Source organism: Phyllobates terribilis, unplaced genomic scaffold, assembly GCF_046119375.1.
Source record: "Phyllobates terribilis strain yellow unplaced genomic scaffold, ASM4611937v1 Scaffold_3__8_contigs__length_932513732, whole genome shotgun sequence".
NCBI lineage: Eukaryota > Metazoa > Chordata > Amphibia > Anura > Dendrobatidae > Phyllobates > Phyllobates terribilis.
The window spans coordinates 533,592,940-533,618,189 of NW_027362763.1; the positions used below are offsets into that span (position 1 = coordinate 533,592,940).

The window sequence follows — 25,250 nt, forward strand, 5'->3', positions numbered from 1 at the left end:
AAGACGTAGTTACTTACCGGTAACGGGATTACTCAGAGCCCATGACGGCACCCGTACATCCCCCTCCCTTCACGTGTGGGTGCGCACACTTATTAGTTACTTGTTGTAGCCACGTGGTGTGTCTGACGAGGTCTTAGATTGAAAAATTTTGTGTTACTAACCTGGTGGTCCTCTCATGCTCCGTAAACAACTGATGCGGGGGAGAGGCACCGCCCTTTTATCTGTAGGTTTCCTGTCCTTGAAGGGCGGATCCCCTCTCTCCGTGGTGCCGTCATGGGCTCTGAGAAATCCTGTTACCGGTAAGTAACTACGTCTTTTTACTATATGCTGCAATACCAAAATATTGAAAAGAGGGGGTCTCTGCTGAGCAGAGAAAAGGATGGTCACACTAGTTCATATGTAAAAAACAATACTTTATTGAAAAATATCACATCATGTAAATACACATACGAAACATGTCCTAAAAAACAGAGTGCTAAGACCAAAACATGTGAATTAAAAGACCATGATCACAAAAATAATAAAATGTTGTGACGCACCAGCCACAGATGGTGGACTTGCATAGCGTGGATGCCTATGGTGAAAAATGGAAATATCTGTATTCAATCGACAATATTAGTGTCCCTTGAAGAAGGTTTTCTACCGAAACGTGCGTCGGGGTGACGCTAACCGCGGTTCATTTGGTGGCCGAGCGACGATCCAGGAATACCTTTCCCTAATAATTGGACACACACTATCGGTATTATTTATATATGTATTTTGGGAGTGACAATATTCCGCATATTGGGTATCCTGGATGCCATATGGGGACTTATATGTAACATGGGGACGTAACATTCTCTATTTTTGAGTTATTCAATCATGTGGCTACACTATTGGCATTAATAGGACACTAATATTGTCGATTGAATACAGATATTTCCATTTTTCCCCATAGGTATCCGCGCTATGTAAGTCCACCATCTGTGGCTGGTGCATCACAACATTTTATTATTTTTGTGATTATGGTCTTTTAATTCACATGTTTTGGTCTTAGCACTCTGTTTTTTAGGACATGTTTCGTATGTGTATTTACATGATGTGATATTTTTCAATAAAGTATTATTTTTTACATATGAACTTGTGTGACCATCCTTTTCTCGGCTCAGCAGAGACCCCCTCTTTTCTATATTCACATGATGGTCTGTTCTGAGGATTAAATTGTATATACAATAACATGGGTCCTTTTGGACTTGATATATTTCATCCTTGTTTATTGTGGTGGTGTTTCAGTTTCTCATAATACCAAAATATTGTATTATATAATACAAGTAATCACAGATTCAAGTCACCTAGGGGAGCTAAAAAGATAAGAGAAAGTTTGCTTAAAAAAGGTTTTAGAAATACTTTAGAAAAATTTTTAAAAAATGTCATGAAGGAAATCTGTCAGCAGGAATATCCATGTTCAACTAAAGGTGTGGGCAGTATGGTGCTGTCATACTGATTTAATACATACGTTTAGTGTAAAAATCTGCAGTACTGTACTGCAAAGAAAAAATGCTTTACAAAAAGAAGTGATGATAGGTTGCTTATATTAATTCGCAAAATGCAAAGTGAATGAACAAAAGAGAAATTTAAGTCTGTTCAATATTCGGTGTGACCCCCCTTTGTCTTCAAAACAGCATCAATTCTTCCAGGTACACTTGCACACAAAAAGAAGTGAACAAGTTGCTCACCCTGCAGTGAATGACCAAATCTGTCCTTTCTATGCAATGGGTGTTGTTTCAAATACTGCTGACTGTCAGGAAATTAGTCCAAGAAAAGTAAGGTTGATTGGCACATCCAAAAAATAGATAAAATCTTCAAATTTTATTCCATAAGTATCAAATTATTAAAATCCACATGCTGGTGATAGAGAAAACACTTTTCATCCTGGTCGGTGTGCGCCCTTAGTCATAGAGAATTTACACTTCCACACAGGTTTTGAAGGAACTCGAGTCCTGAAAGTGACGATATGGCCCAGAGAGAGCCCTGATCTCAACATCATCAAGTCTGTCCGGGATTACATGAAGAGACATAATGATTTGCACACACCTATATACACAGGTATGTGGTTAGCTCTCCAAGATGTTTGGAGCAACCTTCCTTCTGGGTTCCTTCAAAAACTGTGCAACTTTACCTAGAAGTATTGATGCTTTGATGCTGCTTTGATGACAGTGGTCGCACCAAATATAGATTTGATTTGGATTTCTCCTTGTTTATTCACCATTCATTTCGTTATTTGCTAAAAAAAAAAGTATTAACACTTTTGTTTTTGAAAGCAGTCTTAATTTGCAGTGATTTCCCCCACACTTGCCTAGAACTATTGCCCAATGTGTATGTGTGTTTATATATATATATATATATGTGTATATATATATAAGTTTATACACCCCTGTTAAAATTACAATTTTTTTTTTTTACCAAGGAGAAACATTTCTTGCAATAGCGCTCAAAAATGTCACATTGAGAGATCTTCTGTGTGCAACCCCCTTCAAAACAATAAACAGTGGCGTGTAAAAGTTTGGGCACCCAGGGTCAAAATTACTGTTGTGAACAGTTAAGCAAGTTGAAGATGAAATGATTTCTAAAAGGCCTAAAGTTACAGATGACACATTTCCTTTGTATTTTAGGCAAAAAATATACATATTTTCATCTTTTACATTTTAAAAATTCTAATAAAGAAAATGGGCCGATGCAAAAGTTTCGGTACCCTGCATGATTAGTACCTTTTGCAAGTATCACAGCTTGTAAACACTTTTTGTAGCCTGCCAAGAGTCCTTTAATTCTTGTTTGAGGGATTTTCTTCCATTCTTCCTTGGAAAATTCTTCCAGTTCTGTGAGATTCCTGGGTCGTCTTGCATACACTGCTATTTTAAGGTCTAGCTACAGATTTTGAGGGCCATTGTAAAACCTTCAGCTTGCGCCTTTTGAGGTGGTCGATTGTGGATTTTGACCTTTGTTTAGGAACCATTTGTAGAAGCCATTCTCTTTTCAATTTCAGCTTTTATTTTTTTTACAGATGGTGTTATGTTTGCATCAAGAATTTTATTGAATCCATTTTTTACTCTATCCGTAAAATGTTCCCGTCCCATTCGTTGCAACACAACCCCAAAAGCATGATTGATCCACCCAAATGCTTAATGGTTGGCAAAATGTTCTTTTCCTGAAATTCTGTGCCCTTTTTTTTATGCATACCTTTGATCATTGTGGCGAAAGAGTTCTATTTTAAACTCCTCTCTCCACAGGACTTGTTTCCAAAATATATCAAGCTTGTTTAGATGTTCTTTTGCATACTTTTGATGCATGCAGAATTTTATCGTTATGATGCAGTAGAGATTTTTTTCTGATGACTGTTCCATGAAGGCCAAATTTGTGTAGGTGTCTCTGAACAGTAGAACAATGTACCACATCTCCAGAGTCTGCTAAATCTTTCTGAAGGTCTTTTGCAGTCAAGCGGGGTTTCTGATTTGCATCTCTAGCAATCCAATGAGCAGCTCTCACTTAAATTTTGCTAGGTCTTCCAGACCTTATCTTTGACCTTCGTTGATTCTGTTAACTGCTATTTCTTAATTACATTTCAAACTAAAGCCCCCGTCTCACATAGCGAGATCGCTAGCGAGATCGCTGCTGTGTCACGGTTTTGGTGACGCAACAGCGACCTCACCAGCGATGTCGCTATGTGTGACACTTTGCAACGATCAGGCCCCTGCTGTGAGATCGCTGATCGCTGCAAAGTGTCCTGGACCATTTTTTGGTCGTTGCTCTCCCGTTGGTCAGCACACCGCTGTGTGTGACCAGCGGGAGCAGCGATCAGGCTGGTAACCATGGTAAACATCGGGTTACTAGGGGCACACGCGCACCTAGTAACCCGCTGTTTATCATGGTTACGAGCCTGCTAAAGTGAGCGGTAACCTCCCGCTCACCGTAGCAGGCTCGTAACCATGATAAACAGCGGGTTACTAGGTGCGCGTGTGCCTCTAGTAACCCGATGTTTACCATGGTTACCAGCCTGCTCCTGCTTCAGCAGGCTGGTAACCAGGAGCAGGACATCGTGGAAAGATTCTTTCCACGATGTCGCTGCTCCCCTGATCGCTGGTGAGCCTGCCTGTTTGACAGCTCACCAGCGATCACATAGCGACGCAGCAACGATCCCTGACAGGTCGTATCGTTGTCGGGATCGCTGCAGCGTCGCTAAGTGTGACGGGGCCTTAAGGAAAGGCAACTTGAAAACACTTTGCTATCTTCTTATACCCTTCTCCTGCTTTGTGGGCCTCCACCATGCTAGACAGCTGCTTAAACGAACCCATGGCTGCTGTTTTTTAGCACAGGGTTAGAGGAGGTTGGGATTTTATAAAGCTGGGAAATTTGCATCACCTGACTTCATCTAACAATGATAGTGATTGTTACGCTCACGCCTGGACTGTCTGGCATGAGCGTGGTTAGTAGTCCCACTGGGCCACGAACGGAGGAGTGCCTGGAGGGGCGTTACTAGGGGCCTCGCCAGATCCGATCCATCCAACACAAGGCGGCTTAATCGACTCCGTGGTCCGAGGAGGAACGTGGGAGGTGGCCCAGGTGCTACTCCAGGTCAGACCCCGGTCACAGCTGTTGACCCACACCGGGGAATACAGGAACGGGCAGGTTTGGCTGGTATACTGGTATGCAGACAGGTCGGTACTGGCAGGTTCTGCTGGTATACTGACGGGCGGGTACTGGCAGGCACGGCTGGTATACAGACTGGTCGGTACTGGCAGGTAGGAAAATAGGCTGGATAGGGACCAATACAGACTGGGATACAGGAACAGAGCTGCAGGTGCGGAGGACAAGCGGAGCAGAGCGGTGCGGAGGGCGAGCAGAGCAGATCCTCAGGTGCGGAGGGCGAGCAGAGCCGCAGGTGCGAAGGACAAGCCGAGCAGAGCAGAGCCACAGGTGCGGAGGAGAAGTAGAGCAGAGCCGCTGGTGCGGAAGACAAGCGGAGCAGAGCAGAGCCGCAGGTGCGGAAGACAAGCTGAGCAGAGCAGAGCCGCAGGTGCGGAAGACAAGCTGAGCAGAGCAGAGCCGCAGGTGCGGAAGACAAGCTGAGCAGAGCAGAGCCGCAGGTGCGGAAGACAAGCTGAGCAGAGCAGAGCCGCAGGTGCGGAAGGCAAGCTGAGCAGAGCAGAGCCGCAGGTGCGGAAGACAAGCTGAGCAGAGCAGAGCCGCAAGTGCGGAAGACAAGCTGAGCAGAGCAGAGCCGCAAGTGCGGAAGACAAGCAGAGCAGAGCCACAGGTGCAGGCAGACAGGACAGGGCTCTGTTCACATGGAACAGACTGGGAAACACAGGAAGATAGCTAGAAACACAGGAGGTAGATACGGAGGCAGGAAACGGGACAAGCAGAACCAGGTACACACAAGGTACTTGCAATGAAGTAGCGAGTTGACACAAAACTCACAAACAGAAGTACAGAGACTACGAGTAGGAGTTAGGTACTGGTTCAAACACTGCAGGAAAAGGGAAGGATCGGACATAGAGACAAACAGGTAACGGGCTAGGACACAGTTCAGACAGGAACTGACACTGGAACGAGATACAGGAACGAGCCTGGGCATACAGTCCCCAGGGTGGCGGAAAGGACTAGAAGTCACAGATACAGGTAACTGGCCTGGGTACTCAGCCGCCAGGGTGGCAGCAACAGACAAGATACAGGACAGTGTGCAAATTGAAGTGGTCAATGGGGCGCTGGAAAAGGATAAAACAAACCTCTTTATTGAAGTTCTAATGCCCACAACGCGTTTCTGCAGCGGTCTGCTGCCTTCATCAGGAGTACTGGATACAATTTCAGCTGCAGGACCTGTAGGACCTGCGATGATGTCATCACCCATGTGACCCCATCCGGAATCACATGATTGGAAGCTCCATCTGCTAATCCAGAGGAGACACTGAATGCATCGTGGCAGATGGATCGTGGCCAAAGATGGCGCCGCTCACAGGCAGTAACGGCAACAGAAGTTAATTACAAAAACCCTTATGGGCCCCGGGGGGTGGGATACATTGGGGGCATAATAAAAAGTTGTGGCCAACTTCTTTAACTGTTCACAATAAGAGTAATTTTGACCAGTGGAGCCCAAATATATATATTTATTTATGTGTGTATGTATATATATATATGTGTATATATATATATATATATATATATATGTGTATGTAATATATATATATATATATTGTATGCACACACGTACATACATACATACATACTGTGGGTAGGGAAGGTATTCAGACCCCTTTAAGTTTTTTTCATTGCAGCCATCTGATAAATTCTAAAAAGTTCATTTTTTTTCTCATTAAAGTACACTCTGCACCCCATCTTGACTGAAAAAAAAACAGAAATGTAGACATTTTTGCTAATTTATTAAAAAAGAAAAACTGAAATATCACATGGTCATAAGTATTTGCTCAGACCCTTTGCTCAGTACTGAGTAGAAGCACTCTTTTGAGCTAGTACAGCCATGAGTCTTCTTGGGAATGATGCAACAAGTTTTTCACACCTGGATTTGGTTATGCTCTGCCATTCTGCCTTGCAAATCCTATCCAGTTCCGTCAGGTTGGATTGTGTACGTTGGTGAACAGCCATTTTCAGGTCTCTCCAGAGATACTCAATTGGGCTTAGGTCAGGGCTCTGGCTGGGTCAGTCAAGAATGGTCACAGAGTTGTTCTGAAGCCACTCCTTTGTTATTTTAGCTGTGTGCTTAGGGTCATTGTCTTGTTGGAAGGTGAACCTTCGACCAAGTTTGAGGTCCAGAGCACTCTGGAAGAGGTATTCATCCAGGATACCTCTGTACTTGGCCGCATTCATATTTGCTTCAATTGCAACCAGTCATCCTGTTCCTGCAGCTGAAAAACACCCCCATAGCATGATGCTGCCACCACCATGTTTCACTGTTGGGATGTATTGGGCAGGTGATGAGCAGTACCTGGTTTTCTCCACATATACTCTTAGAATTATCACCAAAAAGTTCTATCTTCATCTCATCAGACCAGAAAATCTTATTTCTCATAGTCTGGGAGTCCTTCATGTGTTTTTGAGCAAACTCTATGCGGGCTTTCATATGTCTTGCACTGAGGAGAGGCTTCCATCGGGCCACTCTGCCATTAACGCCCGACTAGTGGAGGGCAGCAGTGATAGTTGACTTTGTGGAACTTTATCCCATCTCCCTACTGCATCTCTGCATCTCTGGAGCTCAGCCACAGTGATCTTGGGGTTCTTCTTTACCTCACTCACCAAGGCTCTTCTCCCACAAATGCTCAGTTTGGCTGGACGGCGAGGTCTAAGAAGAATTCTGGTGGTGCCAAACCTCTTCCATTTAAGGATTATGGAGGCCACTGTGCTCTTAGGAACCTTGAGTAATGCAGAAATTCTTTTGTAACCTTGGCCAGATCTGTGCCTTGCCACAATTCTGTCTCTGAGCTCCTTGGGCAGTTCCTTTGAGCTCATGATTCTCATTTGGTCTGACATGTACTGTTCACTGTGAGGTCTTATGTAGACAGGTGTGTGCCTTTCCAAATCAAGTCCTATCAGTTTAATTAAACACAGCTGGATTCCAATGAAGGAGTAGAACCATCTCTAGGAGGATCACAAGAAAATTGACAGCATGTGACTTAAATATGAGTGTCTGAGCAAAGGGTCTGAATACTTATGACCATGTGATATTTCAGTTTTTCTTTTTTAATAAATTTGCTAAAATTTCTACATTTCTGTTTTTTTTCAGTCAAGATAGGGTGCCGAGTGTACCTTAATGAGAAATAATTGAACTTTTTTAGAATTTACCAAATGGCTGCAATGAAACAAAGAGTGAAAAATTTAAAGGGGTCTGAATACTTTCTGTACCCACTGTATATACACTGCTCAAAAAAATAAAGGGAACACGCAAATAACACATCCTAGATCTGAATGAATGAAATATTCTCATTGAATACTTTGTTCTGTACAAAGTTGAATGTGCTGACAATAAAATCACACAAAAATCATCAATGGAAATCAAATTTATTAACCAATGGAGGCCTGGATTTGGAGTCACCCCCAAAATTCAAGTGAAAAAACACACTACAGGCTGATCTAACTTTGATGTAATGTCCTTAAAACAAGTCAAAATGAGGCTCAGTATTGTGTGTGGCCTCCACGTGCCTGTATGACCTCCCTACAACGCCTGGGCATGCTCCTGATGACGTTGCGGATGGTCTCCTGTGGGATCTCCTCCCAGACCTGGACTAAAGCGTCCGTCATCTCCTGGACAGTCTGTGGTGCAACGTGACGTTGGCGGATTGAGCGAAACATGATGTCCCAGATGTGCTCAATCAGATTCAGGTCTGGTGATCGGGCGGGCCAGTCCATAGCTTCAATGCCTTTATCTTGCAGGAACTGCTGACACACTCCAGCCACATGAGGTCTGGCATTGTCCTGCATTAGGAGGAATTCAGGCCAACCACACCAGCATATTGTCTCACAAGGGGTCTGAGGATTTCATCTCAATACCTAATGGCAGTCAGGCTACCTCTGGCGAACACATGGAGGGCTGTGTGGCCCTCCAAAGAAATGCTACCCCACACCATTACTGACCCACTGCCAAACCGGTCATGCTGAAGGATGTTGCAGGCAGCAGATCGCTCTCCACAGCGTCTCCAGACTCTGTCACTTCTGTCACATGTGCTCAGTGTGAACCTGCTTTCATCTGTGAAGAGCACAGGGCGCCAGTGGAAATTTTGCCAATCCTGGTGTTCTGTGGCAAATGCCAAGCGTCCTGCACAGTGTTGGGCTGTGAGTTCAATCCCCATCTGTGAAAGTCGGGCCCTCATACCACCCTCATGTAGTCTGTTTCTAACCGTTTGTGCAGACACATGCAAATTTGTGGCCTGCTGTAGGTCATTTTGCAGGGCTCTGGCAGTGCTCCTCCTGTTCCTCCTTGCACAAAGGAGGAGGTAACGGTCCTGCTACTGGGTTGTTGCCCTCCTATGGCTCCCTCCACATCTCCTGGTATCTGCTCCATGCTCTGGACACTACACTGACAGACACAGCTACCCTTTTTGCCACAGCTCGCATTGATGAGCCATCCTGGATGAACTGCACTACCTGAGCAACTTCTGTGGGTTGTACCGTAGACACCGCCTCATTCTACTGTACCTCTAGGGGTGAGAGCAATGGCAAAATGAAAAAGTGACCAAAACAACAGCCAAAAAGGATGAGAACAGAGAAATGGTCTGTGGTCACCACCTGCAGAACCACTCCTTTATAGGGGGTATCTTGCTAATTGTCTATAATTTCTACCAGTTGTCTGATCCATTTGCACAACAGCAGGATAAATTGATTCACAATCAGTGTTGCTTCATAACTGGACAGGTAGATTTCACAGAAGTGTTATTGACTTGGAGTTACATTGTGGTGTTTAAGTGTTCCCTTTATTTTTTTGAGCAGTGTAGATAGATAGATATGTGTGTATATATGTGTGTGTGTGTGTGTGTGTGTGTGTGTGTATATGTATATATATATATATAATATATATAATATATGTGTGTGTGTGTTTGCGTGTATGTATATATACATATAGAGTGGTTATAAAAAGTTTACACACCTCTGTTAATTCTGTTAAAATGACAGGTTTTTGTCATGTTAAGAATCATACCAAAAAGAAACTTTTTTTGCCGTAGCGCTCAAATCTGTGTATAACCCTCTTCAAATCAATTCACAGATGTTTCATTGGATTCAGGACTCGCCTCTGGGCTGTGGGTGGGCATTCTAAAACTTTGACCTTCATTTGGCAAAATCATTCTTTTTCTTATTTGGAGGTATGTTTAGGGTCGTTGTTGTGCTCAAAGTTGAAATTCCTCTTCATTTTCAGTTTTGTAGTAGAGGCCTGAAGGTTTTAATGCACAATTGACTATTATTTGGAACCTGTTCATAATTCCTTCCACCTAGTCTAAAGCCCGAGTTCCAGCTGCAAAATAACAGCTGCCCTCATCATCTCCCGCCTCAACTACTGCAACATCCTCCTCTGTGGCCTACCTACTAACACTCTCGCACCTCTCCAGTCCATCCTTAACTCTGCTGCATGGCTAGTTCATCTCTCGCCTCTCTTCTCCTCTCTACCCCACTTTGCAAATCCCTTCACTGGCTCCCAATTGCCCAGCGTATCCAGTTCAAACTACTAACACTGACCTACAAAGCCATACATAACCTTTATCCTGCCTACATCTCTGAACTAATCTCTCGTTATATTCTCTAACGTAATCTCCGGTCCTCCCAAGACCTCCTTCTCTGCTCCACACTTATTCATTCCTCATCCAACCGCCTCCAAGACTTCTCTCAAATATCCCCCATCCCCTGGAATTCTGTGCCTCAACACGTCCGATTAGCCTCCACATTTGGATCCTTCAGACGAAACCTGAAAACCTTCCTCTTCATGAAAGCTTACAACCTACAAGATCACACTGCCTCCTCACCAACACAGGAGCTACTGCAACCCCCAACCTACTGTCTCCTTCCCCATCATCCTGTAGAATGTAAGCCCGCAAGGTTCCTCTTTCCTCTGTACCAGTCTATCACTTTTAGTTCGTTTACTGTAAGTGATATCTGTATTTGGTATGTAACCCCTTCTCATGTACAGCACCATGGAATCAATGATGTTATATAAATAATAATAATAAAGCATAATGCTTCTTCCACCATGGTTAACTGTGGGTACGGTGGTCTATTGATGTGTAGTGTTGACTTTGCACCAAACATGACTTTTGGAATTATGCTCAAAAAGTTTATTTTTGGTTTTATCAGACCATAATATATTTTCCCAAATGCTTTTTGTAGACTTGATCTAGGTTTTGGCAGAACATACCTGGGGTTGGATGTTTTTCTTTGTAAGAAAATGTTTCCGCCTTGCCACCCTACCCCGCAGGCCAGACATATGAAGAATCCAGGAGATTGTTGTCACAGGTAGTACACAACCAGTACTTGTGAGAAATTCCTGCAGCTCCATTAATGTTGCTGTATGCCTCTTGGCAGCCTTATGGACCAATTTTTGTCTTGTCGTTTCATAAATTTTTGAGGGATGTCCAGTTCTAGGTAATGTCACTTTTGTGCCAAATTTAAGCCATTTCTTGATCACCATCTTCAGTGTTCCATCGTACATCTAATGGATTGGAATTTTTTTTTTTTTTTTTAATACCTTTGTCCTGACTGATAACTTTCAATAATGAGATCCTTTTGCTGTATTGTAAGCTGTTTACAGACCATGTGACTTTTGCTGTAAAGTGTAACTAAGAAAATGTCAGGAAAATCCTGCTAGAACAGCTAAACTTTATATGGAGTTAATCAGAATCGCTGTAAATTATGGCAGACGTGTACCGACTACTATTGAGCATGAGTTTAAATGTGATTGGCTAATTCTGAACACAACCACATCCTGAATTCTAAGAGTCTTAATGGGGGTAACGCTTCTCCTTGTGGAGAGTGACAAGCCAAGCCTGGCATATCAGAGTGAGGAGACTTTTATGCCATGCATGCTCCTCTGAGAAATTAAATATGCAAATTGTCTCTTCAGAGAGCAAGAGGACTAGAACTCTAGCGCCACCTATTAGAAGCAACGTACCTAAAAGTCAGTATCGACTCGTTAACAAGCCTTGCAATATGACTTAGGACAAAAATCAAAGATTCTGGTTTGTCTTTTAGCCTAAATTATATTGCAAGGCTCATTAAAAGAAACCTGTCATCAGGATTTTGCTAAGTAAACTACAGGCAGTGTTTAGGTTGGCGCCGTTGCACCGATTAAAATGATACCTGGGTTGATGAAATCCGTCTTGTGGTTATTTAATCTGTATTTGCAGTTTTCAGTTAATGAGATTCTCCTGCTCCGGGGCGAATTGTGAGCGGGTCTTTTTTGGTTTCTCTATTCTCATATTCAGCCTTATGCGCTTAAATGACAGGTCACTGATCCTTCAGTGACTTGCCTCCTATTTTAAATGCTGCGCTTTCGCAGTTCATATTGTGGTCTTTAAGAAAAAGAAAAAACTACAGCAAAATGGTGCCAGCAGACTCCCATGCACAGTTGCATGTATCGCTTGTTTTAGTTACATTTTTTGTTAAAGACAACAATATGAACTGCGCAAGCGTAGTATTTAAAATAGTTGGCAGATCACTCAAGGTTCAGTGACCTGTCATTAAAGCCCATAAGAATGAATATGAGAACAGAGCACCAAATAAAGCCCCTCCCACAGGGCTCCCCGGAGCACGAGAATCTAATTATCTACAAACTGCAATCAAAGATTAAACAACAACCACAAGATGGATTTCATCAAACAAGGTATAATTTTAATCAGTCTAACGGCGCCAACCTGACACTGCCTGTAGTTTACTTAGCAAAATCCTTATGACAGGTTTCCTTTAAAGAGTTGATATTGACTTTCAGGACCACTGCTTTCAGTAGGTGGCACAAGAGTTTGTCCTCTTTCTCTCTGAAGAGACTATTTGCATATTTAAGAGAATGTTAACACATGCAACCACATTATTTTAGTTTTGCTATTTCCCCCATCAAAATGATTTCAGTTTATTTCTCAATGGATTTGTACAGATTATGGATGACATTTAAAGTTGGAAAACGTTCTGAAATGATTTATCTTGGTATGATTTTTTTTACATGAAAAACTGGCATTTAACAGGGTATTGTAGCATTTTTAGATTCACGTGTGTATATATATATATACAGTGGGGGAAATAAGTATTTGATCCCCTGTTTTTGTAAGTTTGCCCACTGACGAAGACATTAACAGTGTATAATTTTAAGGGTAGGTTAATTTTAACATTGAGAGATAGAATGTCCCCAAAAAAATCAAGAAAATCACATTGTATAAATTAGATTTTTTTTGCATTTTGCAGTGAGAAATAAGTATTTGATCCCTTATAAACCATTATGAGTTCTGGCTCCTACAGGCAAGTTAGACGCTCCTAATCCACTTGTTACCTGCATTAAAGACAGCTATCTTACATAGTCACCTGTATAAAAGACTCCTGTCCACAGACTCAATTAATCAGTCAGACTCTAACCTCTACAACATGGGCAAGACCAAAGAGCTTTCTAAGGATGTCAGGGACAAGATCATAGACCTGCACAAAGCTGGAATGGGCTACAAAACCATAAGTAAGACGCTGGGTGAGAAGGAGACAACTGTTGGTGCAATAGTAAGAAAATGGAAGAAATACAAAATGACTGTCAATCGACATCGATCTGGGGCACCATGCAAAATCTCACCTCGTGGCGTATCCTTGATCATGAGGAAGGCGAGAGATCAGCCTCATACTACACAGGGGGAACTTGTTAATGATCTCCAGGCAGCTGGGACCTCAGTCACCAAGAAAACCATTGATAACACATAACGCCTTTAAAGGTTTAAAATCTTTCAGTGCCTGCAAGGTCCCCCTGCTCAAGAAGGCACATGTGCAGGCCCATCTGAAGGTTGTCAGTGAACACTTGGATGATTTTGTGAGTTATTGGGAGAAGGTGCTGTGGTTAGATGAGACAAAAATTGAGCTCTTTGGCATTAATTCTACTCGCCGTGTTTGAAGGAAGAAGGATGATTACAACCCTAAGAACATCGTCCCAACCGTGAAGCATGGTGGGGGAAGCATTATACTTTGGGGGTGCTTTTCTGCAAAGTGGACGTGACAACTGCACCGTACTGAAGGGAAGATGGATGGGGTTATGTATCCCGAGATTTTGGCCAACAACCTCCTTCCCTCAGTAAGAGCATTGAAGATGGGTCGTGGCTGGGTCTTCCAGCAAGACAATGACCCAAAACATACAGCCAAGGCAACAAAGGAGTGGCTCAAAAAGAAGCACAGTAAGGTCATCGAGTGGCCTAGCCAGTCTCCAGACCTATCTCCAGACCTAATCCCATAGAAAACTTATGGAGGGAGTTGAAGCTCCGAGTTGCCAAGCGACAGCCTCAAAATCTGAGTGATTTAGAGATGATCTACAAAGAGGAGTGGACCAAAATTCCTCCTGACATGTGCGCAACCCTCATCAACAACTACAAAAAACGTTTGACTGCTGTTCTGCCAACAAGGATTTTGCCACCAAGTATTAAGTGTTGTTTGCCAGAGGGATCAAATACTTATTTCTCACTACGAAATTCAAAAAATTGATCTAATTTATACAATGTGATTTTCTTGATTTTTTTTTTTGGCATATTCCATCTCTCAATGTTAAAATTAACTTACCCTTAAAATTATAGACTGTTCATGTCTTTGTCACTGGGCAAACTTACAAAAACAGCAAGGAATCAAATACTTATTTCCCCCACTGTATGTATATAAAACTTAATTCTTATAGGCATGCTAATCATGTCATTATTTTTTCTTTTTTAGAATCTGCTTGTAACAGGTGCAGTTGACTGCAGTTTAAAAGGCTGGGATTTAAGGGCGATCCGTCAACCTGTGTTTGAACTCCATGGTCATACTTATGCTGTCAGACGGGTGAAAGTAAGTATTATAATTCTAACTATTATACATTTATTGAGTATTGAGCATTTTACGACCTTTCTACCCTGTAATGTGAATGCATGTGTGTAGAAGCTTTAGGCTATGTTCACATCATGTTTTATCCATGTATCAGGGGCTCCATTGGGGCTTACATCTGAAGCCCTGAATAATGGGATTTGGGTGTATCAGCTCTAGGGGCCCTTGGCTTTAATGAAGCAGTTTCTGCTCTTTTAGGACATCATTTTCGGCAGTATCCGCCTGTTTGAGGGAGTCACCAAAATGCATGCTACCAAGTTTTGATGCTAGTCTCAAATAGGCGGATACTGCATCAGCATTCTGAAGTGAAGGGCTCAGATATGCCTGAATCCTGTTTTTTAGGATTTCAGACGTAAGCTCAGATAGAGCTACTGACATATGCATAAAACATGATGTGAACGTAGCCTTATGTTAAATGAAAGCCAGGCATATTCAAAATGAAGTGTGTTCTATTCTATTATGGGTAGCAGTAACTTGCCCTTGGTTTTACTATCCTTGTCTATCAATGTATCATGGAAACAGGAAAAGATACAAAAAATATCATACATAAATATAAAAACAACGACAACGGCCGTTCAGAATGGTGGCACATAGCAATGTAGGTATTTTGCTCTGCATAAATGATGGGAATGGGTACTATAAATTAAATTAAATCTAAATATACCCCATATATCAACATGTATCAAATGGACCCATGGTATTTTGCTCTGCATAGATTATGGGAATGGGTACTATAAATTACATCTCACCCCTTGAGAAAGGCACAAGCGCCGAAATGCGCGTTGGGGAACGGGCTCAGCACGGTGGTCTGGTGTATATAATGCTCTGGGAGGTATGTAATGTGTCCATTTGATACATGTTGATATATGGGGTATATTTAGATTTAATTTATAGTACCCATTCCCATAATTTATGCAGAGCAAAATACCTACATTGCTATGTGCCACCGTTCTGGACGGCCGTTGTCGTTGTTTTTATAGTTATGTATCCTATTTTTGTATCTTTCCCTGTTTCCATGATGCATGTGTAATAAAGCATTTTTCAATTTCTAACATCACCTCTTTTGTCGTCCATTCTGGCTTCGGCCATCCCTCCCTATACATTGGTGTATTATCAGTCCTCTCTTTTGAGCAGCGACATGCATATAACTGCAATACTTTTTACTAATGTACTATGTATGAGTATTTGGTTGCTGTGCTGTTCTTTCAGTCATATTTTATCTATCAATGTATAGACATTTATGTAGTATGCTTTTTCTTGAAAAAAAAAAAAAAAAAAAGCAGTTGTAGGACTAATGTAAGTAATCTAACCTTACATTTATTTTTATGGGTCTATTTCTTTCAGACTGTTTTCTTATCCTTAAGTTATTTATTTAGTTCAAGTCCAGACACCACTTCATGAGTAGACATAAACAATATGTTCACATTTATATCTATATTTTTTCTTACATTGGTAATGGAAAGTGTTTTTTTCTATGCATTCTCCAATCTGTCTGTTTCTACAGCGACAACAATGTATAATATTACAACTGTGAGATGCTGACATAAAGTTAATTTGAAATGCAGTGTAGTAGAATAAATGAGAATGACCATACTCGTAATATTACTGGGGCATGAAAGTAGGGAGTGATCATCGTCTTAATCCATAAACTAAAATGTTAGTGATTATGCTACGAGAACATGAAATTTGAGTTATTCTTGATTTCATTTTCCATATACGACAGTGTTATCACTACTCTAAAAAAATGTACTATTAGCGGAAGAAAAGTATTTTTAACTAATCTGTGGGCAGAAGTTAGGGCTCTAATCTGCAACATTCATGGATCTTAACTACTGTAAATGTTCACATTTTATGCCTTACGCAGACTTAATCTGCAGAAAATCTGCTAGGTAGCCAATTTGCCTCCATTATTATATGATACAAAGACCTTATGGCTGAGGCAAAAGTCCTCATTTGTTGTTCCTTTAATAACTGGCCATTTACTTACATGACTCAGGGGTGCTTTCAATCTATTGTGCATCGAGCAAAGAAATTCCTTTCAGTAGATAATTGGGTAAATGGCAGGGTAAGATATACCTAATTAATGTTTCTTTTCCCAAGATCAAAGCAGTCTGCATACATTTTAACCGACCAACTACCTCCTGAATGCAGTGTAGGAAATAATGTAGTTTATACTGTGCTTTACCACATATTAAACTTTTTTTTTTTTTCTTCAAAATTTACATTTATTGAAATTACTTTTTAAAAGACAAATGTTAAAAAAAATATGTAAAGGTTTTCTTTTATGCATTGGTAAAGTATGGAAATCTTGACATTTTAAAACTTGAATTAAAAGAAAAAGGGATTTTCCAGGGAGTAAAAAAAAATTTGAAGGGCTCAGGACAGTTCAAAAGAGAACTAAAAGAAGTGATACTCACTTATCCCCTACAGCTTCCGTTTTGACCCTTTCCTTGTCCCCTTTGGACTCTGTTTCCTGGCCCCACATGGACACAATAGGAACAGCTTCAAAAGCGCTTTAAACCCATTGCCATAGCCTTAGCAATGACCTTCCTCAGCCAGATTGACTGAGTGATTGACTGAGGGGGCATAGTTTCCTTTTTTTAACAAGAAATTAAATATCCTATCAGATCATTTGTTGTAAGATTAAAAATAATGTTTAATCCCTTCATGACTGGGAAATTTCCCGTTTTTGCGCTTTCGTTTTTTGCTCCCCTTCTACCCACAGAATTAACTTTTTTTTATTTTTCCGTCAGTATGGCCATATGAAGTCTTGTTTTTTGCGGGACGAGTTGTACTTTTACCATATAGTGTACTGTAAAATGGGGGAAAAAAATTCCAATTGCAAAAAAGTTAAATTCCACAATTGTTTTTTTTTTTTTATTTACCATGTTCACTGAACGCTAAAACTGACCTGGCAATATCATTCCCCAGGTCTGTATGAGTGCGCAGATTCCAAACATGTATAAGTGTTTTTTTTATTTAAGTGGTGAAAAAAAAATTGCTTATGGCGCCATTTTCCGAGACCCATAGTGTCTCCATTTTTCGTGATCTGGGGCTGGGTGCTTATTTTTTGCGTGCCAAGCTGACGTTTTTATTGATACATTTTTGGGATAGATACAATGTTTTGATCGTCCTTTTTTGCATTTTATTGCAATGTTGCGGCGGTCAAAAAAGCGTAATTCTGGCGTTTCGATTTTTTTCTCGTTTCGCCATTAACTGATCTTCTAAAATTACTTTATATTTTAAATAGATTGGACATTTCTGAACACAGCGATACCAAATGTGTGTATTATTTAAAAAAAATGTTTTATATTCAATGGGGCAAAAGAGAGGTTATTTGAACTTTTGTTGTTTTTTTTTTTTATATTTAACTTTTTTTTTTTTTATTACCTTTTACTGGCTTCAATAGTCCCTTAGGAGACTTGAAGCTTCGATCATCCAATCACTTGTGCTGCACATAGCAGGGCCCAGTGGATGTTAAATGCCGCTGTCAGTGATTTGACAGCGGCATGTAACTGCTTAACCGCCCACCCGCAGCTGTTAGAGGCGCATGACAGCTCATCAGATCAGCTGTCATGTGCAGAAAAAGATGAGGGCTCAGCTTTGGAACCCACATCAAAGGCAGGGACACAACCTTTGACATACCTATACGTCAAAGGTGGTGAAGGAGTTAAAGAGAAACTCGCTAAAAGAGAAAAAACAACTTTTTTCCACACATTCCATATAAGTGTAACTTTTATTTTTTAAAAGTTTTTATATATTCTAATCTCCACATAGTGTTTCTAATTGGTGGGGGTCTGGCTCCTGAGACCCCTATCGATCTTTCAAAATACCACCCTGAAGCCACAGCTCCTGCATGAGCTGAGCACACAGAGCAGTGTATGGGCTCAATAGTAAGTCTATGGATCCTTACACTGCTATGTGCGAGTTATCATACAGGCTTATAGACTTACTCTGGGTTGGACTGGCCCATCGGGGGATCGGACGATCCTCCGGTAGGCCCAGGCACTGACATCTGCTGGCACAGTGAACATACTTCATATTTGCCAGTTATGCACGTACTGACCGCTCTCCCACGTGGTCTAACTGGGAGGAGCGGTAACCTTAGAAGCTGTCAGGGCGCAAAAATGCTCTATTACTTGCAGCTAATGCGCCGCAGTTTGCAGCAGGATAGCGTGTCTTCAGTGTTCTGTGATGCGAGCTGTGCTCTCCCGGGTTACTCTGACAGGAGCCGTCAGCAGGACGTCAATACTCCCCTCAGCTCCTTCCAGAGTTACACAACCCGGGCGGGAGAGCATAGCGCACACATCACTGAACACTGAAGCCACGCTCCCCTGCTGCAGACTGCGGCGCACAAGCCGCAAGTAAGAGAGCGCTGTTGCGCCCTGATAGCTTCTTATGTCACCGCTCTTCCCTGCATTCAACAAGCAGGGAGAGCGGTGCAGCTCTTGATAAGGCTAACACTGATTGGCCGCAGCGCAGCCAATCAGTGTTAGCTTTGTGTGTGTCCTCCCCGGCTGTACAGTACAACCTGTGATTCACAAAACGCCTGCTCCCCTCCCCCACAGTGTTAGCAGCAGAGGGAGATAGACGACTCCCTGATACAGCTGCAATGATTGAAGGAGGCCCCCCTGCCAGCCTAATAGTAAGTGCAATGGGGGGCCTTTAGTCATAGGTGATAGAGGAGGAGGGGTCTAAGTTACTTAAAAATGAATGAGGGCCCTATTCCCTCATCCCTAACTGCACCCCCTCACCCTATATCACCCCTGACTGCACCCTCTTCCTCCTTTATCACCGCTTGCTGCCTAAAGGGGTTGTCCACTACTATTAATAATTGGCCATTCTATTTTTTGTTGAAAATAAGTATCTTTGTAAATACTTTGCTTTGCAGTTACTGCCTGTGAGCCAGTTATACTTTAATATCTGTTATCCCATAAGATAGGATTGCCAGTGCATGTATCGGGCAGGAGATGAAACAGATAACTTGTAAAAAAAGCAATAAACATTTTGCTATTTCTTAATATCTCTTGATATGAAAGAGTGTATTTGTATAGAGGTTCTGTCATAGCGGTACAGTGTTATATATGGTAGACTGGTCTCCCATAACACAAGAAACAGCTTGTGCAGATGTCTGCCAGGAGTTTATTGAAAGGTGTCAGAGCTATGATGCCAGTTATAGTAGTTTGCCATGTCTTAGCAATGTGTCATAACATATGTAATTGGAATACCCCTGTAACTATGGGCGTATTCAATATTTCCAAATATGGCCTAAGGGTATGTTCACACATTAAGAATTCGTAGCAGAACTTTCTGCACCAAGAAACTGCATATTACTGTACCAGCAAAGTGAATGGTATTTCTGAAATCTCATGCACATACAATTTATTTTTTCCTTGCTTATTTGAAGCTAATTCAATTCTGCAGCATGTCAATTATTGCAGCTTTTTAACATCTTTTTTCACCCCAAAAAAACCTAAGCTTGCTTTCCTCAAAAAATGACACTACAGGTTGTATTTGGTATTGCAAACTCAATTTTATTTAAGGGATTTTGTCAGCACAAACCAAGTACAAGCACTCTGTGCACCCTTGGCGTGGCCAAATATTTAAGTGCATCTTCCCACCTTCTTGTTTTCCTTCTATCGCCCTCCCTTCTCTCATTTGATTGACAGGTCTGACTTTATAGATCCAGAGAAAGACGGAGAAGATATGCGAAAAACAAGGAGGTGGGAAGGTGCATATAAATGTGTGGTCACACCAAGGGTGCACAAAACGCCTACACTCGGTCTGAACAGTCATTCTGAGAATCTGACTGAGCTGCAACGCCATACACAATCTGAAGACCGCTGTGACTCTTTTTTTGGGGGGGGGATTAACCAACCATGTTTTTCTAAGCCTGGACAGTTCCTTTATTTGTTTATGGCATTTAAAATGTTAATGTTATAAGACGTTAATCACAGGTGAGTGTAGAATAGAACAACCATGAAAATATACCTTTAGTGCAAATATTCAAACTTATCCCTACGAACGACCTCCGTAAGCAAAATAATTTTTTGAGTTTGTGGTATTATGACAGGTCTAATATAAAAGAAAAATTATGCCAAATGTAATTAAGAAAGGTTATCGCACCATACTCCTAATGTCATCTGTTTAAAGTTATTGCTAAAATGTTTAAGTGTAACACACACAATATTTGTCACTGTCACTGTACATCACTTGGCCGCACTCACACGACATGGGGGTATATCACCATCGTACTAATTTTACACAACGCTTAAGGCATTGCAGCTGTCAATACATAACTTATGAGTTGTAGGCAAAATAATAACAGATTTATTACTTTGTTTTAACATTTTACTTAAGGCATTTCAAAATGAGATTTTAAAGCAACATTAACACTTTTTTTTACATTTCTACTTGAATCTGATTCATTTTAATGTGTTGACATTAAGGATTGCTAATGAAAAGATATACTACTGACTACTAAAAAGGGTTATCCACTTTCAAATAATCTCTAAAAATATGCAGCAAGCTTTCATATAAAAAGTAATTAATATAATTTAATTACTATAGCAGTGCTACGGGCCTTTGCCCCTTCACAGCCCAGACTGGAATTGCTGAAGAAGGGACATATAACCAGTGATGTACATCAGCAGCCTGATTGAATGAGGTCCCATACAAAAGTTTGACTCTTGTATATGTGGGCTATTTGTTTTCTTTAACGGATCAGACATGGAAACATTATACTGTATGGCTGTTATTACGCACACTTGGAGCCTCCAAGTTTGGTCCAATTTGTAGACCAAATTCAAACATTTCAATGAGTGGGTTCATGATGTGAACAGAAAACACATAGATGCTATCTATATTGCATCCCCATGCTTTAATTTGCAAACAAAGATTGGAGCGTTGTACTGTACGAAGAGAGGACAACAGAGCTGCTCTAGTAATGACATTATATAGAAAGTGGTCTACCACTTCAATAAGAACATAACTTCCTCAGAATCCTTATAACAGGGATGTCAAACATACAGAGGGACAAAGTAAAAAATTTGGACAAAGTCGCTGGCCAACCAGTATACAGTATGAGCCCCACACAGTCCTCCATATAGTATAATGAGCCCCACATAGTCCTCCTTACAGAATAATGGGCCTACATAGTCCTCCATACAGAATAATGGGCCCCACATAGTCCTCCTTACAGAATAATGGGCCTACATAGTCCTCCATACAGAATAATGGGCCCCACATAGTCCTCCATACAGAATAATGGGCCCCGCATAGTCCTCCATACAGAATAATGGGCCCCTCATAGTCCTCCATACAGAATAATGGGCCCCGCATAGTCCTTCATACAGAATAATGGGCCCCGCATAGTCCTCCATACAGAATAATGGGCCCCGCATAGTCCTCCATACAGAATAATGGGCCCCGCATAGTCCTCCATACAGAATAATGGGCCCCGCATAGTCCTCCATACGGAATAATGGGCCCCGCATAGTCCTCCATACGGAATAATGGGCCCCGCATAGTCCTCCATACAGAATAATGGGCCCCGCATAGTCCTCCATACAGAATAATGGGCCCCTCATAGTCCTCCATACAGAATAATGGGCCCCTCATAGTCCTCCATACAGAATAATGGGCCCCGCATAGTCCTCCATACAGAATAATGGGCCCCGCATAGTCCTCCATACAGAATAATGGGCCCCGCATAGTCCTCCATACAGAATAATGGGCCCCGCATAGTCCTCCATACAGAATAATGGGCCCCGCATAGTCCTCCATACAGAATAATGGGCCCCGCATAGTCCTCCATACAGAATAATGGGCCCCGCATAGTCCTCCATACAGAATAATGGGCCCCGCATAGTCCTCCATACAGAATAATGGGCCCCGCATAGTCCTCCATACAGAATAATGGGCCCCGCATAGTCCTCCATACAGAATAATGGGCCCCGCATAGTCCTCCGTACAGAATAATGGGCCCCGCATAGTCCTCCGTACAGAATAATGGGCCCCGCATAGTCCTCCGTACAGAATAATGGGCCCCGCATAGTCCTCCGTACAGAATAATGGGCCCCGCATAGTCCTCCGTACAGAATAATGGGCCCCGCATAGTCCTCCGTACAGAATAATGGGCCCCGCATAGTCCTCCGTACAGAATAATGGGCCCCGCATAGTCCTCCGTACAGAATAATGGGCCCCGCATAGTTCTCCGTACAGAATAATGGGCCCCGCATAGTTCTCCGTACAGAATAATGGGCCCCGCATAGTTCTCCATACAGAATAATGGGCCCCGCATAATTGTCCATACAGAATAATGGGCCCCGCATAGTTCTCCATACAGAATAATGGGCCCCACATACTCCTCCATACGGAATAATGAGCCCCACATAGTCCTCCATACAGAATAATGGGCCCCGCATAATTCTCCATACAGAATAATGGGCCCCACATAGTCCTCCATACAGAATAATGGGCCCCACATAGTCCTCCATACAGAATAATGGGCACCACATAATTCTCCATACAGAATAATGGGCCCCACATAATCCTCCATACAGAATAATGGCCCTACGTAGGGGTGGAGGTTCTCGTGTCGGGGGCCAAATATAACCACCCTGAGGGCCAGATTTGGCCCACGGGCCGGAGTTTGACACGTGTGCCTTATAATATCCAATAATCTACCAAACCTAATCACACAACAGTACCGCAGTAAGTGAATGAGCTTTATAAATATGCAACATCCAAAAGTGACATTATCAGTAACATAATGTACAAAGTTTAAAGGTGCATCTGCCTCCAGGTTTTTGCTACCTCATCTGAAAGCAGCATAATGTAGGTCCATACCACATATTCACTAGTTGTGTTATGATCAGGACAGTCAGTCCATCAGACTTTCCAATAGTTTGCAGACTAGTAGAGCTACCGCTAGGAGTGGATTCATCGTTGGAGCATGCAGATATAGTGTTTCCAAGTTTTTATTGTTTCATTCGATTTCATTTCTGTTGCGGTATGATGAAGGCATTTTCTGTGTGTTTCTTCCTAATTCTGTTTTTGCTTTTTTTTCCCTTAGTTTTCTCCCTTTCATGCAAGTATTTTGGGAACATGCTCCTATGATTTCACTGTGAGGTAAGATTTTTTATGACTGCTTATTTATTTTTTTACAGTAGTATGTCAGTTTTCTGGGGACTTTTTTTGCACAAATAATGCTAACTTATCAGCTTGTTTTATCCCAGCTCCGTTGTTTGCATACATTTACAACATTTCTTTATGGGCATATGTGATCTCCAGTTAAGCAACCATTCCCGCTCTCCTGTGTAGACATTGTGTTTTTCTCTAGCTTCTTATGACCTACAAGATGACATCATCACCCCTCAAATCCGTCATGGCAGGTCTCAGACTCCTCCCCACCAAACTCTGTCTTCTTTTGGTCCTTTGTATGCCCCTCATGCAGTTGAAGATATGTTTAGATTCACGTAAATGAGCAATAATTTAGCAGGTGAATCCGTACATTTACCAGCTATAGAGTTGAAAAATTATCTGGACTCAGCCTGGCTGTCTTTATCTGTAACTACTGTGTATATGTCTGTGTTGCAGCTGAAGCATGTATCCCGTGACTACTGCTTGTGAAGAACTAACAGAGGGAAACCTATCACAAGCAGGAGGCATTTGTGACTGGCTGAATCTATGCATATAAATATACTAATAAAGATCACCGTATGGTTAAATCTAGAATTTATAAGCAAAATTGGAAGATAACCTCAGTGGTATATTTTTGTGTGTGCTAAACACCTGTTTGCTATGTGACAAGGAATTGTGTTAGGTATATTGACACAGGTGCATCTCACTATATTAGAATTTCATCAAAAAGTTAAATTATTTCAGTGCTTCAATACAAAAAGTGAAACTCATATATTATAGAGTCATTACAAACAGAGTGATCTATTTCAAGTGTTTATTTCTGTTAATATTGATGATTAGGGCTTACAGCCAGTGAGAACACAAAAGTCATTATCTCAGTAAATTAGAATACTTTATAACAACAGCTTGAAAAATGTTTTTAAAATCCGAAATGTTGGCCTACTGAAATGTATGTTCAGTAAATGCACTCAATACTTGGTCGGGGCTCCTTTTGCATCAATTACTGCATCAATGCGGCATGGGCAATAGAGGCGATCAGCCTGTGGCACTGCTGAGGTGTTATGGAAGCCCAGGTTGCTTTGATAGCAGCCTTCAGCTCTTCTGCATTGTTGGGTCTGGTGTCTCTCATCTTCCTCTTGACAATACCCCATAGATTCTCTATGGAGTTAAGGTCTGGCGAGTTTGCTGGCCAATCAAGCACAGTGATACTGTTGTTTTTAAACCAGGTATTGGTACTTTTTGCAGTGTGAACAGGTGCCAAGTCCTGCTGGAGAATGAAATTTCCATCTCCAAAAAGCTTGTCGGCAGAGGGAAGCATGAAGTGCTCCAAAATTTCCTGGTAGACGGCTGCACTGACTTTGATCTTGATAAAACACAGTGGACCTACACCAGCAGATGACATGGCTCCCCAAACCATCACTGATTGTGGAAACTTCACACTAGACCTCAAGCAGCTTGGATTGTTTGCCTCTCCACTCTTTCTCCAGACTCTAGGACCTTGATTTCCAAATGAAAATTGAAACTCTGGGACCTTGTGGAGTGTGTCA

General features: G+C 41.8%; 1 protein-coding gene across 2 annotated transcripts in view; it reads left to right on the plus strand.

Moving 5' to 3' along the window:
• Positions 1–25,250, plus strand: part of PEX7 (peroxisomal biogenesis factor 7) — a 208,057-nt gene that overhangs the window by 97,410 nt on the left and 85,397 nt on the right. The window contains exons 7-9 of one of the 2 annotated variants that reach the window (XM_073671315.1): positions 14,410–14,523; positions 23,636–23,691; positions 24,160–24,178. In XM_073671315.1, coding sequence (XP_073527416.1) covers positions 14,410–14,523; positions 23,636–23,691; positions 24,160–24,163 — 174 coding nt within the window. In that variant the 3' untranslated portion in view covers positions 24,164–24,178. Of the gene's footprint in view, positions 1–14,409; positions 14,524–23,635; positions 23,692–24,159; positions 24,179–25,250 lie in introns of those variants that run through there. The other variant, XM_073671314.1, reaches the window with a different exon arrangement.